The sequence below is a fragment of the Mustela erminea genome, chromosome 9, assembly GCF_009829155.1.
Source record: "Mustela erminea isolate mMusErm1 chromosome 9, mMusErm1.Pri, whole genome shotgun sequence".
In the NCBI taxonomy this organism is placed as follows: domain Eukaryota; kingdom Metazoa; phylum Chordata; class Mammalia; order Carnivora; family Mustelidae; genus Mustela; species Mustela erminea.
Genome location: NC_045622.1, coordinates 102,287,386 through 102,305,387, shown reverse-complemented (window position 1 = coordinate 102,305,387; position 18,002 = coordinate 102,287,386). Strand labels below are relative to the sequence as shown.

The 18,002-nt window shown below is 41.9% G+C and overlaps 1 protein-coding gene and 1 long non-coding RNA gene across 4 annotated transcripts; one reads left to right on the top strand and one right to left on the bottom strand.

The window, feature by feature from the left end:
- Positions 1-474: 474 nt before the first annotated feature.
- On the top strand, positions 475-1,475 carry LOC116599623. The gene is made up of 3 exons (XR_004289433.1): positions 475-692; positions 884-1,067; positions 1,264-1,475. It is a non-coding gene; the product is annotated as an uncharacterized LOC116599623 (long non-coding RNA).
- A 5,864-nt stretch (positions 1,476-7,339) lies between these two features.
- Positions 7,340-17,593, bottom strand: FAM111B (family with sequence similarity 111 member B). Of its 3 annotated transcripts, none has more exons than XM_032358988.1 (3): positions 17,055-17,593; positions 16,067-16,233; positions 7,340-9,493 (listed from the first exon to the last, which is right to left on the bottom strand). In XM_032358988.1, the coding sequence occupies exons 2-3, from the start codon at positions 16,145-16,147 to the stop codon at positions 7,376-7,378; spliced, it is 2,199 nt and encodes a 732-aa protein (XP_032214879.1). In that variant the 5' UTR covers positions 16,148-16,233; positions 17,055-17,593; the 3' UTR covers positions 7,340-7,375. The 3 variants fall into 3 exon arrangements, with proteins under 3 accessions (XP_032214879.1, XP_032214880.1, XP_032214881.1); XM_032358989.1 differs by having other exon boundaries at positions 16,067-16,176; XM_032358990.1 differs by having other exon boundaries at positions 16,067-16,163.
- Positions 17,594-18,002: the final 409 nt, after the last annotated feature.

The window sequence follows — 18,002 nt, the reverse complement described above, 5'->3', positions numbered from 1 at the left end:
AGTCCCTGCCCCGGGAGCTGAGCCTCTAATAACCCCGCCCCGCGAGGGCGTTTCTTCACTAGGAGCGGAGTCCGGGCGCCGCCTGTAGGGGACGCGAGAGGACGAACCTGAGAGAAAGGGAAGGGGGCGGAGCCAGGGCGAGGATTGACATCCTTCCTGCCCAATAGCAGCACAATAGGGAGGTGGTTTGCCCAACCTTCCCTTCCCCAGGGAAGGGGGCGGGAAACGGTTTTTCCTTCGCTGCGAGCTGGGCAAGCGAGAGACTTTTTTTTTTTTTTTTTTTAAAGATTTTATTTATTTATTTGAGAGAGAGAGACAGTGAGAGAGAACATGAGCGAGGAGAAGGTCAGAGGGAGAAGCAGACTCCCCATGGAGCTGGGAGCCCGATGTGGGACTCGATCCTGGGACTCCAGGATCATGAGCTGAGCCGAAGGCAGTCGTCCAACCAACTGAGCCACCCAGGCGTCCCAAGCCAGAGACTTTTGCAGAAAGCTGAGAAGCTACGGTCTGGACGCTCCCCCTCAAGTGGTCCTTCTAGATCCGGCTGTTGGCCTAAATGTGCCAGAACTGAGGTTGGCTTGGCCTGCTGGGGCTGCGTTGCTGCCTCTCCAGTTTAGCATCGATCGACTTCACCTTGCTGAGAGTCAAGTGCCCTTTTCTCCATCATGATACCCTGGATTTATCGTAAACATGTAAAGGGATGCTTGGCGTGGGGCTAAGCTATCTGGTTTTGTTGTTGTTGTTTTAGGCCCAGGAATTTCTGGCCCTGAAAAGGAGGGAGCAGGCAGGATTTTAAAATATATTTTGTTACATAGTTTTCTTTTGTTAATCAAGATATAACATATTAGGAAGTTTGGTTCCTCAACCTTGGGTTTCTTCTCAGGTCTTTTCATAGCAGCAACAACAGCAAAAGCACACGGTAATTCCGATCGCAGCCACTTTGTTTCTGGAAGCCTGCCAGTTAATTTCTGTGGCCAGCCTTTCCTCCTTCACTGGCAGTTGGCCAAGTGATTGCACAACATCATGAGACTGACCAGAAGAATCCCTGGTCAGATTTCATTTTGAAGGTTTGTTTTTTTTAGTTCTACTTCAATTGTATAACTGACTTTCACAATCGACAAGGGAAAAAAAAACAAAAAAAAAAAACAAAAGAAAAGAAAACCCCGGCCAAAGCGAGCGTTCTGTGAAGGTAGATTAGCAAGTCTTCTCAACAGGGAGGTGTGGACCAGCCTCCAATATGCTCTTCTTAGCTGTCCTTTGCAGGGTTGGGTGAAGCCTGGGAGGACGAAGCAGTAAAGACTGAAGAGCAGGAGGAGCCAACCCTTGGGACCTCATCTTTAACTGATTTGTGTTGTTCTAGAACAATAACCTGTTGCGGTAGAGGTCCCGTGAATATGCTATAGGGTAGCCTTTACTCATTTCTTATTGACCTGTGTCTAAGAACTATAAATCTAGATTCTTTTAAAAAAGTGTATCCGAATAATAATAATAAAAAAAAATTTAAAAGTGTATCCACTCTTTTTGGAGTTACTAGAACTTTAAGTGTTTGCTAAAGACTTAGCACTGGGGATACAAAGAAGAATGTAACATTGTCCTAATCATCAAATAAGTTACAATCTCTGAAAAAGGTAAAAAGAGAGTTACAACTGGTGTGCTGTGACACAGAAATGAGGAAAGGCAGTGGTGGCATAGAGAGGGCTTCAGGGATGCCAGCACCCAGGGGGGACACTTGAGCTCTATATCCCAAGTTTAGATGTGCTTGTTGTGGCAAAGTCCCAGGGTCTCTGCATTTAACTCCTGCACATCCCAGTGATAAGCTTTACCGAAAATCTTGGTGGAAAACGCATCTTACTATAAGAACTTAGAACCACCTCTTGTCTGGGCTGGTTGGACCCACCTTTGGTTCAAAGGGATGGGGCAGGATCAAGTGGCAGGCAAGTTCAGCGGTGCCATATGCTTTGCCTCCCAGGATTGCCACTGAGAGAGGCAGACTTCCTTTGCATGCTATTTAAAAACTTACATTTGAGGATCTGATTCCCCCAACTGGAGCTCCTGTGACAATTTTTATTAGACATTTAATTACAGCAACAGGATAAGATCTGAAATCCTTACGTGTGTGGTGTAGCAAGAGGCATTGTGGGCTCCCAGGATTTGACAAGAGGTCCCACAGCTTTGTGGACATGTCTAAAGATATCCGTTTGGTTACAGTTACACGTAACCCTTTGTTGCATTATTCCTTCTTTCAATTTCAGTAAATACCAAACAGGAAATGTCAGTCCCCATGGTGGTCTGGTAGAGAAAGGATGAGTCAAATGCTTAGAATAGAATTTAACTCCCCATTATTCAGATAATAATTAAGAAAGAAGGTCTGTCTCTCAAATAAACATGTTGGGCCCTTCAATTGGTGTATAAGTAAATAATCCTAATACATTTCTCATGTTAGTATTGGATAGAAGAATATGGTCACATTCCTTTCATCAAGTCTACATCTTGGCCATCTTTCTTAATCTATGTCACCAATATAAGTCCCTTTCCTTCTCTTTAGAAGTTCAAGATTTCATTTTTACATAGCATATTTTGTCTTGTAGAAAAAAATACAAGACTCAGGATGATATAACCTTCCTCCAAAGAGACTTTACAATTCATTCTGGGCGATGGCTGGACTGGCATCCCTAGTAATCTCCAGTCACCTTAACCTAATATGGACTGAGGTGATTTCAAACGGACTTGTATCCCTGTGAAGGCTGAGACAACATCTGGAACATTTTTATTTGTGAATGCAACACTTTGCATTCCAAATCCTGTGTTTACCAGAACCCCTACTACTTGAAGGCACTAATTCTTGTGCCTTCTCAGCTTCATGATTGTCTTCAAATGTGTGGTCAGCTTCTCAGCCTCCCAGTCATCTCCAGAACTGGCAGGTGCCTCTAAGGTAAAATCAGTACTAACTACAGAACTGACCTGTTTGGGCTTCCCTCCTCACTGGGATATTGGTCCTGGACTTCAGTAGAATACTGCTTTGGTAGCTTCGTTGGCTACAGCTTTGATGCCTTCACACAGGCATTTCCTATTTTAAGTCTGGATTTTTCTTGTTCAGTGTGCCTCTCTGTGGGGGGGGGGGGGGCGGGGGAGAGCTGGTCTGAAATATCTACCTCATCTTTACTAGAACTCTGAGATTGATACTTTTATGTTACTGAATTCCAGTGGCAACTGCATATACAGATTGCCCTCTCCTGTTTGTGGAATTAAAGACATTCATTTACAAAGGATAGGGAAGTTTCATAGAATTGGTGTTATGGTATTTGGGAGGCTTCTAAGACATGGAAAATAGCAGCTCCTAAACTTGAATGACACATTCTCTTCGCTGCTTCTCTTTTGTCTTCTGGGTAAGAGAAAGATGACGTTTCCCTCATGGCCTATGTCTCACTGTAGAGGTCCTGCTCCCATATGTATTAGGGTTCTTCAGAGGAACAGAATCCATAAACATATATAAAATAATATGATTTATTATAGGCAGTTGATTCATGTGCTTATGGATGCTGGAAAGTTCCAGGATCTTCTAGGTGAGTTAGCAAAATGGAATCCCAGAAAAGCTGCTGGTGAAGTTCTAATTTGAGTCTGAAGGTCTGAGAAGCAGGCAAGCTTGAGACCCAAAAAGAGCCAATGTTTCAGTTCAAGTACAAAGGCAGGAAAAAGTCAATGTCCCAATTCAAAGACAGCCGTACAGGAAGCATACCTTGTTACGTGGGGGTCTCCCAAATAAATCTGTTCTATTCAGGCTTTCAACCGACTGGATGAGGCCCTCCCACATTAGGGAGAGCAAACTCCTTTCTTCAGTCTACCAATTTAAATGTTAATCTCATTTAAAAAAAAATACCCTCCCAGAAACACCTAGAATAATATTTGACCAAGTATCTGGTCACCTTGTGGCTGAGTCAAGTTGATAATAACATTAACCTTCACATGAGAATTAAACTTACTATGATCTGAGGGTGACTAGCAAAAGGCATGGGAAATTTTTTACAAAGAGAATTTTCAAGAGTTGCTAAACTTTGCCATCCACAACCAGGGAATTTTGTAGGAGTGCATTTTAAAGGTTGATGAATGAGGATGGGAAATGATTTCTGCTCAGTTCCTGGAAGTGGTGAGTTCCTGTGACATTCAATTCAGTGCTCAGTTTTAGAAAGCTACTGGGAGTTATCCTGAATCTCATGATGCTAAGGGATATGAGGACCAGATACTGGCCCACAGTAAATGTAAGGTCAGACTTTCCTTAGAATCACCTAGGAAGTATCCTCGGCAAAAAGTCCAAACTGAATATAATTGAGCCTCTAGATTTAATCACCATTTACTGGAAATACAGGGACTCCAACTATACATTAAATGACACCACGAGGATGGAATTGCAAGGTGCAGAATGTGGAATATTCTACAGGACAAGTACGATCCACTTTACTCAATAAATACATGTCAGGAAAAGATAAAGGGGGAATTTATACATTAAAAGGGACCGAAGAGACACCTATGGACCAAATGTAATGTATAGACTGGACTCTGATTTGAATGTTCCAGACGTAAAAGAAATGAAAATTAACATCAAACTTATCACCTCACCATGTAACATGTTCCAGATTTCTCCTAGAAGTTAAGGAAAGCTATACCCTGACTGAAATTATCTTTAAATTTCTGGAAGCTTGTACTATGTTTTCTAAAAAAAGCTGCTTAACTTTTTGATTGTGGTAGTAATTACTCCAGTATATGTATATGTCAGAATTCATAGACTTAAATACCAAAAGTGATGTATTTTACTATACATAAATCCTAAATTATTATAATTGAACTTTACAGAAGAAAAAGAAATGGCCACAGAAAACAATAGAAAAGAACAACCTGAAGGACAAAATCTGAGGTTTTGAAGGACAAAAGGTCAAGGCAATTCCAACTGCCATGAGCAGTGACCAACAATTGCAGTGACCTAAAATTGTGCTCCCTGCTAGAGCTAGGCACCCCGCACTTTCTGCCCAAGAGAATTTGATCTCTGCTACAGGACAGTAACAGTTGTGTTTTCCAATTTCTTTTCTGAATTGAAATTTTACTTTAAGAGGTTGGATTTTGGCCATACTCTGCCACAGTCTGTTGGGTGTGTGAGTAGGGCGAAAGGGAACAGGCAGATTTATCTCTGAGCTATGAGAAGCTGCATCCAGACATGACGGGAAGACATGCACGTCACCCAGAATTCTGGACTATCTTGGGGGTGGGGAAGTATGCTTTGTAAGTGGAGAGAAGAGTGTATATAGATACCAGAGAGGCTAGATGAGTCGGTTGATATGATAGTTCATCCAAAATCCATTTTCCCTTTATTCCAAAGCAAGAAAATTTAAGGCTGGGCTTCTATCTGGTCATCCAGAAAAACACTACATTTCACAGCCTAACTCTCAGCTAAGTGAGCTGCATAACCATGTTGTAGACAACGGTTACCAGCAGCTGTGATATATGCATTTTCTAGATGGTGTTCTTCAGAAGAGGTACACTCCCCTTACGTACATTTTCGTTCTACTCCTGGCTGTTGTGTAGGTGTGTTAGCCAGAGGTTTAGTGGCCATCTTTGATCTGACAGGGAAAACCTAACACCATCACACCCTGAAACTCCCACAACCACAGAGGGCTGTATCTTTAGACTACCATGTGAGAAATAACCTCATTCTATTTTTCTTTTGAAATTTAGCAGTTGTTCCTGTACCTTTTTAATACACATACAGATATAGAGTTTCTGAACCAACAATTTCTCTGAGATTTATGGCTTCGACACAACTGAGAGGCGATCATATATTTGGACAATCAAAGTCTAGTTGGTAGGAAGAGTGTATCAGAGATCTGTGTGGGTAAAAGAGTTTCAACTGAAGGGATTAATTGTTAGAACACTTTTAAAAGATGTAGTTATTTGTGAGGGCAGGGAGGGACAGAGGGAGAGAATGTTTCAAGCTGAGCAAAGAACCTGGCACGGGGCTCAATCCCCTAATGCATGAGATCCTGACTGGAGCCAATGAAACTAAGAGTTGGATGCTTATACCAATGAGCCCCCCAGGCATCCTTAGAACATCTTTAGAATGACAAAAGCAGTGGGAGGGATTCAAAGGGCCAGCGCAGGAATGGAGTTCAAGAATTCACCCTCTTAGTTGGAAACCAGGGATCAGGAAGGTGGATGAGGAAGCTGTTGAAAATGCCTCTCCACACTATCAAAGTAAATGACCAGACATTGCAATACGGATATTTTGGCTGCTGCTACTGCCTGCAGTCACTCTTCAATACACATGAAGCTGAGGACTAGACACTGACACTTAATGGTGGCCAACACTACCCTCTCTAGACACTCATTTCTCTATGACATTGTTTGCCAGACGAGAGAAGATGGTCTCCATCTTATTTCTATCTCCCAATAAGAGGCAAGTGCATCTATTTTAAAGAATCTGATTTACAATCTTAGTTGCAAATTAGAGATATTTATTTTCTTCAAATTTCTATTTAAATTCTAGTTAACATATAATGTGATATTAATTTCAGGAGAGTCTAGTGATTCATCACATACATACAGCACCCAGTGCTCAACAAGACAAGTGCCCTCCTCAATATTCATCACCCATTTAGCCCATCCCCGACCCATCTCCCACCATCAACCCTCAGTTTATTCTTATGGTTTGTTTCCCTCTCTCTTCTTATTTTTCCCTTTCCCCCATAAGTCCATCTGCTTTGTTTCTTAAATTCCACATGAATAAAATCATGGTATTTGTCGTTCTCAGACTCATTTTGCTTAGCATAATACACTTTTGCTCCATCCACATTGTTAAAAATGGCAAGATTTCATTATTTTGATGGCTGAGTAATATTCCACTGCAAATATATACCACATCTTCCATTTCTTTTTCTTTTTTTTTTTAAAGATTTTATTTATTTGAGAGAGAGACAGTGAGAGAGAGCTTGAGGGAAGAGAAGATCAGAGGGAGAAGCCGATTCCCCCATGGAGCTGGGAGCCAGATGCTGGACTCGATCCTGGAACTCGGGGATCATGACCAGAGCAGAAGGCAGTTGCTTAACCAACTGAGCTACCCAGGTGCTCCCACATCTTCCATTCATCAGCTGATGCACACGGGCTTTTACCGTAGTTTGGCTATTGTTAGCAATGCTGCTCAGGTTAACAATACACATCAGGGTATATGTGACACTTGCTCAGTGCTCAGCAGGGAGCCTGCTTTGCCCTCTGCCTCCAATCCCCCCTGCTTGTGCTCTCTGAAAAATTAAAAAAAAATAAAAATAGAAAGAATATTTTTCTTTTTATTTTTAGGCTATTGGCATATTTTCTTGAATAAAACGTTTTTTTCCTAGAGTTCCATGGGTACAGCCTGATGAGACTGAAACAACTCTTGTTTGTTATCATTTTCATTATGGTTTTCGTTGTTCTCTTCAATTAATAATTTAAACAACCTCTCATTCTTCTGTTTAACATCACCAAGAATTGAATACACAGAATAGCCATATTCAATAATGGCACAGGCTCTACCTTCATGAACATAAAAATGCCCAACAGTGTGCATAGCAACTAATTCACCAGATGTATTAAATACTGGGGAGCCAGAGGACCCACTGGAAAAACAGGTATCATAGCTAAGTGTGTCAGTGTTACAGACTTCTGGTAGGAAACTTCTTTGGGTAAACACAGAGAAAGCATTGTAAGTGGCAGCATGGGGTCCTACCACCTCACCTCGATGCTGTTCTGGGTACCTCTCTAAGCGCTGATTTATAGGAACCACAGCACAGCCATCTATTTTCTTGACCTGGCCTTCTGGGTGACCAATTATATAAATCAAACCACTAGGTGGTGGACAGGAAATTCGTCTAAACAGGCCTGGAGGAAATCCATTTCCATTTTTGCTTAGCTTTAAAATGGCATAATCTAGAGGTCCATCAGACACTTCAAACCATGGCTCAATGTCATACCAATCAACACTGATAGGGCAGAACCTTTTATATTTAAAAGATACCTTTGCATATTTGCTTATTATATCTGGCCAAAACCTTGGATCTGTGCCTTCTCCCACCATAAGATGTATTACATGCCGACAGGTGAAAATATAACCATGATTTAAGACAAAGCAAGTAGCATTCCCCGTGATTCCATTATTGTCCCATGTCATGAACCCAACTGACTCACTAAGATGGAGAAGATCTTCACAGGTTGCAACTGAAGTAGAATTTTCAGTCACTTTTCCAAAATACTTTTTATATACGTTGAACTGTTGAAAGCTTGTCAGTTTGGTTCTCCTCTGTTCATCCTGAAAATACTTTCTCATCCGAAGTGCTTCCTCCTTCAAATTTGGGTATTGATCCATTATACTTTTGTCCAATGATTGGCAATTCTTTAGCCAGAGGTCAGTTGCTGTCCTCGGGATAGCTAGCTTAATAACATGCTGCATAACCACATGAGGCCTTTGCCTATGTCTTGAGTTATGCTTCCCGTGTCTTCTGTTGTAACTATGACTATAATAACTCCTAATCCTGGCAATTGTGCGTCGTTTTTTACCTGCAATATCATGTGCTAGATTCTGAGGTGGGACGATTTTTTCTCTGTTGCCCTCTACATCTTCAGTCTCCCCATCTGTCTCTGGTTCATGTTCTTCGATCTCAGACTGTATCTGATTCCTGGGACTGGTTTCATCATTGGCATTTTCATTCTGTTTAATTTTTTTAGGGGTACCTTTACTGACACGTTTCTTAAAAATGTCCATTTCTAAGGTTTTTCCAGATACTTCATCCACCAGGGACTGTTTTCCATGAATTTTCTGATGACCTTCCCTTACTTCCCATTCAAATTCATCAAGGTCGGAACGAAATCGGCCATCCTTGAGTAGAGCTTCTTTGATAGTCTCACCCTTGAAGGCATAGATACAAAGTGTACTTCCTTTTTCGTAAATTTCCTTGATCTTGAGAATCTTTTTCACACTCCTTCCAGCAGAAACCACATGAAAAAGAACGCATTCCATGTTCGGATTTTCACACTGGCGTAGTATCTGGTCATCTTCCAGGCCACTCTTTTTTGGACCAGGTGTTATATTAAAATGGGCATTTTCAGGTAGGCACTTGAGAGGCATTCCTAAATTTACATATCCGCCTATCGTATTCTTTTCATAAACAAAGATGTTCTTATTAAGATGCTTCTCCATTCTTTCACTGAAATTGCCATTTGCTCTCAGGGCTGAGTAGATATTCTCTGTGAGTTCACCATGTGCTGTAAACACACTGAAGTCTGATTTCCCGGAGGGTTTATTCAACGAAAAAGTAAAAAAACATTTTTCACTGGTGTTCAGGTCTGGATTCTGAATTTCCACAGATGCTTCATGCTTGACTTCACTTTTTAGCTTAACGATACTGCTTCGTTCTTTACTGTCAGAGAGAGAGTGAGCAGCAGGTGAGCCAAGATGCGTCTGCGTCAAGACCGTATCCTTAAAAAAGGAAAGACCAAGAACTTAGTAAGAACCACCTTTAATAATAATGTTCATGTTTTTCTACTTATAAAACTAATAGTGTGAAGAAGAAGTGGATAATAACATGGACAATGAATAATGGGGAAATAATACCAACCATTACTCTATCACCAGATTAACCATTCTACATGTTGTTTTATTTGTTTCTATGATTTTACAAGCACACAGAAATCTTATGTTCTTTAAATTGTGCTATGCTGCATGAACTTCCCTTTACTAAGCAACCCTGCCATTGACTGACATGTCATGAAATAGATTTGTATTTAATGACATTATATGCTATTAAATAACCTCTGAAACAATTTGAGGGGCCACAGGATATGTCACTGTACAATAATTTCTAATTCATTCTTCTGTTGCTGGATACTTAAGACTGTTTCCAAGTTTTTACTACTCTAAATATGACAAACATTTCTATACATAAAACATTTTGTCGGAAACGGAATATTTCCCTCGGACAGTTTCCCAGCTGTAGAAATACTGAGACTAAGGTTACAATGTACTTCACAACATCTATGCTGCCAAACTGCTTTCCAGAGAAATTGTATCAATTCCTCCTGCTCCTTCTCCACTTCCTGCCCAAAAAGACCGACCATATGGCTGACTCCTCCAAAGGATTTCAGTACTATTATCTTAAATGTCTGCCAATTGATAGATGAAATGCCACTTAATTTCACTGTTTTTAAAATCTGCATTACTTAATAGTAAAGCTGGAGTTATTTAATGCGCCTCTTGGACAGCTGAAAAATCGCCTTTCACAAATTCCCAACAAGTATCTGTTTAGTTCTACTCTGTATTACTTTAAACAGCACTAAGGAAATACATGATATACTAAAATGACTGATAAATCCCAGGACGGGTTAGATATACAAGAAAATATACATGGTCATATTCAAATAAATATATGTATTCAAAAACATATACACACAGAACCAGTTGCCAATAGTCTGGGGAAAAGTGTTGATAATCTGATGGCAACAGGAATGAAAACCAAGGACATAAGTGAAAAACATGACAGCATAGGATTTGGTAGAACTTGGATGGGAATTCTTATGGAATCTCAAGGCTTGGACCTACTCTATATGAACTGAGGACTAAAGCTGAAGACAGTAAACTCGGGAGGGATGGAGGGGCTTGGTTTATCTGGGAGGCCAGTGCTACTGAATGAGCTCTGGTTTCAGGCACAGTGAGTTTCTTCCTCTCGTGGTGCTTTCTTTTCCTTCCCATTTTCAGCTACTACTTACTCTCCAAATCTGTATCTGCAGCAATGTCCTCTCATTTGAATTTCAAATTTAATATGGTGTTTGGTTCTTGACATCTACCCCTGGATACATCAGAGGCATTTCACCCTCAAGACTTTCCAAACTGAAGTCATAAACCTTACTCCCGATCCTTCCCTTCTTGCTGGGTTTCCTGAGTCTGTTAACAGGGTCACCATCCACTCAACCACCAAGGCTAGCACTCTGTGAAGCACACTCAGCTTCTTCCATTATTTTAATGCTTATATACTATTTAGAAAAACTTGCAATACATGTTATATGCAAAAGCAGTATAGGACATCTCCTGACAAACATCTCTGTATCTACATCCCAGATTACGAAATAGCATATGACAATTTATAAGAAGCTCCTCTTTCACCTTATATATCTCTCTCATTCTTAAAGACACTCATTCTGAATTTGTTTTATTTATTTATCTAACAGAGAGAGAGAGAGAAAGAGTACAAGCAGGGGGAATAGCAGAGCCAGAGGGAAAAACAGGCTCCCCACTGAGTAGGGAGCTTGATGCGGGGCTCGATCCCAGGACCCTGGGATCATGACTTGAGCCAAAGGCAGAAGCCTAAGCCACTGAGCCACCCAGGCGCCCCCTGAATTTGCTTTAAACTGATAATTTATTTACATTTCTTTAGGTACATAAACATATATTGTTAAAATAGAAGTACCAAAAAAAAAAAAATAGAAGTACCACACCATATGGTTGTGCCTTGTTTTAATTTTATGGAAAGACATCCTATTAAGTTTGTTCTGCGATTTCTTTCACTACTTTTCTGAGACTAATTCTAACTGATGGAGTCTTACATTCACTTCTTTTTTTTTTAATATTTTATTCATTTGTTTGACAGAGAAATAAAGAGCACAAGTATGCAGCAGGCAGAGGGACAGGGAGAAGCAGGCTCTCTGCAGAGATGGGAGCGGATGCAGGACTCGATCCTAGGATCCTGGGATCGTGACCTGAGCCGAAGGCAGCTGCTTAACTGACTGAGCCACCCAGGTGCCTTCCCACGTTCACTTCTACAGTTAAATAGAATCCATTGAAACAATTAACTGTGTATGCACATTTAGGTCCTTTCCAGGTTTTTTTCTACTAAAAACAGTGGTTCCATTCTGCTGTGAATATCATTGAATGTTACCTGGTACACATGTGCAAGAATGTCACTCGCGGGTAGGAGTGAGACTCCTCCAATTTAGGATCTCTGAATACTTCCCTTTATTAAATACCACCATACTATTTACAGAATAGTTGTACCACCTTGCATTTCCCCCAGTGGATAGGAAAAATCTCCTTAAATCTGCATCCTCGTCAAAAGACTGTACTGCCCAACTGTCGATGTTTGCCAACTTGCAGATGTGAAATGGCATCTTAATTAATTAGTTTAATTACTAATGGGAGTTAAACCTCTTTTCGTGCTTCTGCCTGTTCACGTCTTGCCCATTTTTCTATTGGACTATTTTCCTTTTGACTTTTGAAAATCCTTTCTATACTCCAGATACAACTTGTTTACTTATTTTATATGTTAAACATATATTCTGAGTATCTGGCTTGCTTTTTCATTCTCATTAGGCATCATTCAAGATAAGAAGGCCTTAGTTTTCTGTTGTCAAGTTTATTAATCATTCTATGTCATAAGATTAACTTTCATGGAATTAATCTATTTTTTTTTCTAAAAAGTGTAAAGGCTTGCTTTTTCTAGTCTAGTCTTTCATCTCAACTTCTTTTTTTTGTATATTTTGTATATTCTTTTTACATATTTACATATTTACAATATTTTGTATATACATGAATATATGCATATATACACATTTATACATATATGAATATGTATTTACATATTTACAATATTTTGTATATATATTTTTTTGTATATGGCCTGATGGAGGTTTCAGTCTTTTAAAAATTTTTGCTTCAGAGATAAATGATTTTCCCAGCACTAATATTGAATCGTTCACCCTTTCTCCACTGATCATAACTGCCAGTTTTACCATATGAGAGTACAGGCTGAACTCTGCACCCCCCGCCCCAAAGTTGATGTGTGGAATTCCTAACCCCCATTACCTCAGGATGTGACAGGGTTTTTGTAGTTAGTTTAGATGAGTTCATACTGGCGTAAGGTGGGTCCCTACTCTAATCTGACTCATGTCCTTTCAAAGAGGAGAAACTGGGACAGAGACAGACGTACATAAAAGAAAGACCATATGAAGAGACACATGAGAAAGATGGCCACCAACAAGCCAAGGACAGAGGTCTCTGATCATTCCCTCAGAGCTCACAGAAGCTGACAAGCATACTGACACCTTGACCTTGGGCTCTGAACCTCAAGAACCATGAGACAATAAATGTCTGATGTTTAAAGAACCCAGTTTGTGGTACTGTGTTACAGCAAACCTGACAAACTAATACAAAGACATTTTCATATATTTTATGGTTTGTCTCCATGCTCTCTGCTCTGTTCCAGTGCTACAGTTTTCTACGTCTGGCCAAATACTCTCTTAATTAGTACAACCTTATAATAAGCATTCATATCTGATAGGGACACTCTCCTCACTTTACTCTTTATACTTATAAATGTCTTGGCTATTGGTCCTTTGTTCTTCCATTAACTTTTAGTCATCTTATTAAGTGCCTCAAAAATACACTGTCACACTCCTAATTGAGATTATATTAAATCTTAAATTTAATATGAGACAATAAATGTCTGATGTTTAAAGAACCCAGTTTGTGGTACTGTGTTACAGCAAACCTGACAAACTAATACAAAGACATTTTCATATATTTTATGGTTTGTCTCCATGCTGACATGGAGACAAAGATGAACTGACATCTTAAGTATGTTGAGCTTTCCTATTCCTAAGTATCTTATAGTTCAACATCAATTTAGATGAACTGACATCTTAAGTATGTTGAGCTTTCCTATTCCTAAGTATCTTATAGTTCAACATCAATTTAGATCTCTTTTCATTGTCTTCCAATAAATCTTATAATTTTTATCCAGAAAGATATATAAGTCATTTCTTATATTAATTCTTAGGTAACTGATGGAGATGCCCAACAATATCTACCCTACCCAAGATGTCAGACTCAGGTGAGATGCACTCACTGTGAGTGAGGGTCTGAATTATGTATCTTATATATTATCTATTTTCATTACTTAAGTTTAATTAAGTTGAAGTTAAATTTAAATAGCCACATGTGGCTAGTGGCTATCACTCTGAACAGTGTAGCCATAGGAATTTCAAGATGAATAATTTAGCCAAAATTTTAAGTTAAAATCTCCTCTTTAAAAATTCAAGGATAAAACCTGTACACACTTCTCGACATACAGAACGAAACCCAAATCCTTAAGCATGGAGTGTAAGAACTTAAAGGATACTGCTGCTCTTTTCCAAAAATCTACTGCACAGGGTGCCTGGGTGGCTCAGTGGGTTAAGCCTCTGCCTTTGGCTCAGGTCATGATCCCAGGGTCCTGGAATCGAGCCCCGCATTGGGCTCTCGGCTCTGTGGGGAGCCTGCTTCCTCCTCTCTCTCTCTGCCTGCCTCTCTGCCTACTTGTGATCTCTGTCTGTCAAATAAATAAATAAAATCTTTAAAAAAAATCCACTGCACAGCTCTGCCATTTCGTTACAACTATAAATGTCTACAGAAATGAATTCATGCCAGCTCGGGGACAGGCCTTGCTTGCTCAAATGTCTCCTTGAGCCACATAGTTTGGTATAGCAATGGTGGAAAGTTACATGCCAAAGGAATTTTTCTCAGTGTCCCAGGATGGACTCGTGATCTAAATGGCAGCGAATGCAGGTATGCAGTCTGAAATTACCGAAGTTCTGTTGTCACCATGCAGAAAATCAGCCAGACGACAGCATGAGAAGCAGAGCGTAGTGATGGGAAACATAAACGAATCCTTGAAACAACCGCGTGGTGCTGCATTGAAGCTCAGCCCAGTTCTCTGTACTTTCCTGACACAGGGACCATGAATCCCTTTTCTTTTCTCACAGGGTTAAAAATTTCCCCTTTTGAAACAATACTATATAAGCTAAATAAATATTTCACCATAAGGAGTATCCAACTATAAGGGTATCTCAGATCGGTGTTTCTCAAATTTTAATTTGAGAAATTGTGAATCATCTGGGGGTTGGGGTCTTGTTAAAATGCAGATCAGAGAGGTGTCATAAGCTCTCAGGCAAGATCAGTATTGCTGGTGTGTGTAGATCACACTTGGCATAGCAAGGCCACAGACGTCCGGAACCTGGTTCAGCACTGTCTCGTGGAACTTTCCTCAGTGATGGAAATGTTCTACACCTGTTTGTCCAATATGGCAGCTATTACCCACACATGGCTACTGAGGACCTGAAATGTGGCTAGTGATTAGAAGAAATTAATCTTACATTTCATTTAATTCTAATTCAATGAACCCGCTTCATTATTTCACAATTAGAAGATTTTTTTCCTGAGAAAAAAGTTCTGATTAAAATAAAGCCTACTGGAATCTCCTCAAACTATCTTCCCGGCATTATTAGTTACCACATTCTTGAGTTCTTCCGTATCATCAAGTCTATCTAGACTGCTTCCAGATATGTCTTCATGTGTGTATGACTTGACTCAAATATTCCCTCATGCTGGATACACTTCCCTGGTGAAATTCTATTCATCCTGTAAGATCTGTCTCAGATGAAACTGCTTGAGTGTGAATGAGGCATTCTCCTCTCTGCACTCCAAAACACTTGTTTGTATCTTGAGTCAGTATTATCATTTTGCATATTTTGTGTTGGCCAAAAACCAACTCTGAAGTCTGACTGCCTGAATTCAAATCCTCACCATCAAGTTCATCATTTTTGCAACTTTAAGAAAGGTGGGTTTTAGTTTCTTCAATTTTGAAAAAGGGATGATGACAATATGTATTGTTTTATTAAATGTTGAATGAGATTATCCACAAGAAATTGTGAAAATAATTTCAGGTACACATTAATTTCTCAATACGTAGTAACTGTATTATTTTGGCCTGTCTGTCCTTCTGATATCAAGCGTCTACAGTGTTTTTTAGTCATCTTGTTGTCTAAAAAGGCACACTTTGCACTGCTAATTCATACACTATCATCTGGTTTTGCATAAGTATTTAGAGATGTGACCTTCCAAATATACTTTCCACAACACAGAGGAAGGGCTTCTAACCACCATTTTTTATCAGCTTATCCTCTACCAGGATCCTAATACTGTGCTATGGTTAGAATATGCTGAGTTGTTAAAAAGGAGACATACCTTTGAATCTTCAGGTCTGCGACTCTGGCCATTTTCTGTAGCAGTGAATGACTTGTTCTCTTCAGGCTTCATGGAGTTCATGATGACTTCTAAGGAACTATGACTCACTTCTGTTAGTGGCCAAGTCAGAGAAACAAGAAGTGGATTTCCTCCCCTACTTGTAAAGACTAAAAACAAAGGAATGACAGGGCACGTGAAACAACTTTCAAACACTGGATTCCAGGCAGTGCAGAACAGTGATCTCCCATCCCTTAGAGAGAGAAATCAAATGAGGTAATCCCTATGAACATCTAGCTTTCCGCCTGGGGAGCATTTCCAGACCATATCTCAGGGAAGGGAAACAGAAGACTGGCAGTTTCCTTGAGTTGAGAAGACAAGTTCAGGATCATGGGAGGCCTCAGTGGCTGGAGTTTGTGGGGCAGACTACTAGAGAGGAAAGAGCTACAGCTACACACAGAATCGGAGATCTACAAGTGGGTACCCCTTGAAACCTCAGTTGAATATCGGTCGGTCCACACATGTGAGGAAGCTACTGGAAGCCAGGGGAAGAACCAGCTAAAGGAAAAGCCTAACAGTTCTGAGGCTCACACAGGCCTGAGAAGAGTTCTGTGAATTACCCCTCTGGGCTTGTTAAAAAGGAAGATATCGGACCCTACCCTCAAAGATCATGATTCAGTGACTCTGGGCAGCAGTTATGCTATTTGACCTGCCCCACCCGCCTATTCTCTCCCCTCCGGATGCCCAGGCACACAGCAGGTAGCTGAAACAGCTTCCTAGCTGATCTCCAAGTGTCTTTCTAGGAGGAAAAGTCTTGATCTTTGAGGCTGGGGGGGGGGGGGGCGGCCGAAAAGGGGGTTCCCACAATGGGAGGCTGCTTATCCCATATCCCCAAAACCTCTTGGCTCAGGACCAGGGTCCTTTGCCTAGTGCTCTTCACAACCGCCCTTTAAGAACTCCACGTCCGACTGAGGACCCAAGCACCACTCACAGATGCGTCAAGAGTGCCCACGCAGCCGGTGGCCGCTGTCCCGGGATTCGCAAGAGCTGGGAAGATGGGGCTGGGCCGGCTTCCCGCGGGAACTCTTCCTTCGGGGAAAGTGGAAGTGAGCTTTCCGCGCTCTCGTTCACTCAGCTGGCGGCGAGGGGGCGGTCTGCTCTCATTGGCCAGGAACACAGCCACTTCGGGAACCCATTGGCCGAGTCTGGCCACCGAGGGGGCGGGCGGTAGAGGCTGGGAGTGGAGCCCATCCCGCGAGGTGGTGAGGCCCGGGGCGGGGGAGATTCCCGGAATGAGCCCGGGCGTGCGCTAGCGGCCTGTCGGTGCGGCTCGGTCTCGCCCACGCACGCAGTGCGCACCCTGTCCCAGGGCCAGCATCCTGATACGTGGCCGACTGCGCAGCCTTCTCCCGCCCTCCCGCCTCCGCGCCTCTGCGGACGGGCGGGGAGCTGGGCGGGCGCAGGCGGGCGCAGGCGGGAGTGGGAGGAGCAGGTGATTGCCGCTCTGGCGCGGCTGCCTCCACCGCGGGTCCGCGCGGTGGGAGTGCGAGCCCGCGTCTGGAGCAGCGGGGCTAACGTTCGGCCTGCGGGTGGGCGGTGGCGCGAGGATCGTGCCGGGCGGGACTTGGCTGCTGCTGCCGACCTGGTACCTTCGTGTGTCCAGCGGACAAAAGGGCCCAAAGCGGGTAGTAGAGCTCCTGTGGTCCGTGTAGTGGACTCGGAGCCCCCAGCAAAAGAACCAGCCTCGGCACTCACTCAGGCCAAAGCAGGAGGCCCAGGGATCTGAACTTAGGGATCCCTCTGTGACTTGCGGGAGTCTTATTTATCAAGGACCTCTTCGAGGGAAATACCCGCAGCGGGGACCCAGGGAGCCGCTGCATTTCGGGTTCTGGGGCCTGAGGGTGGTTGATGAGTTTAGTTCAGCCCCTATTCCCAGCGC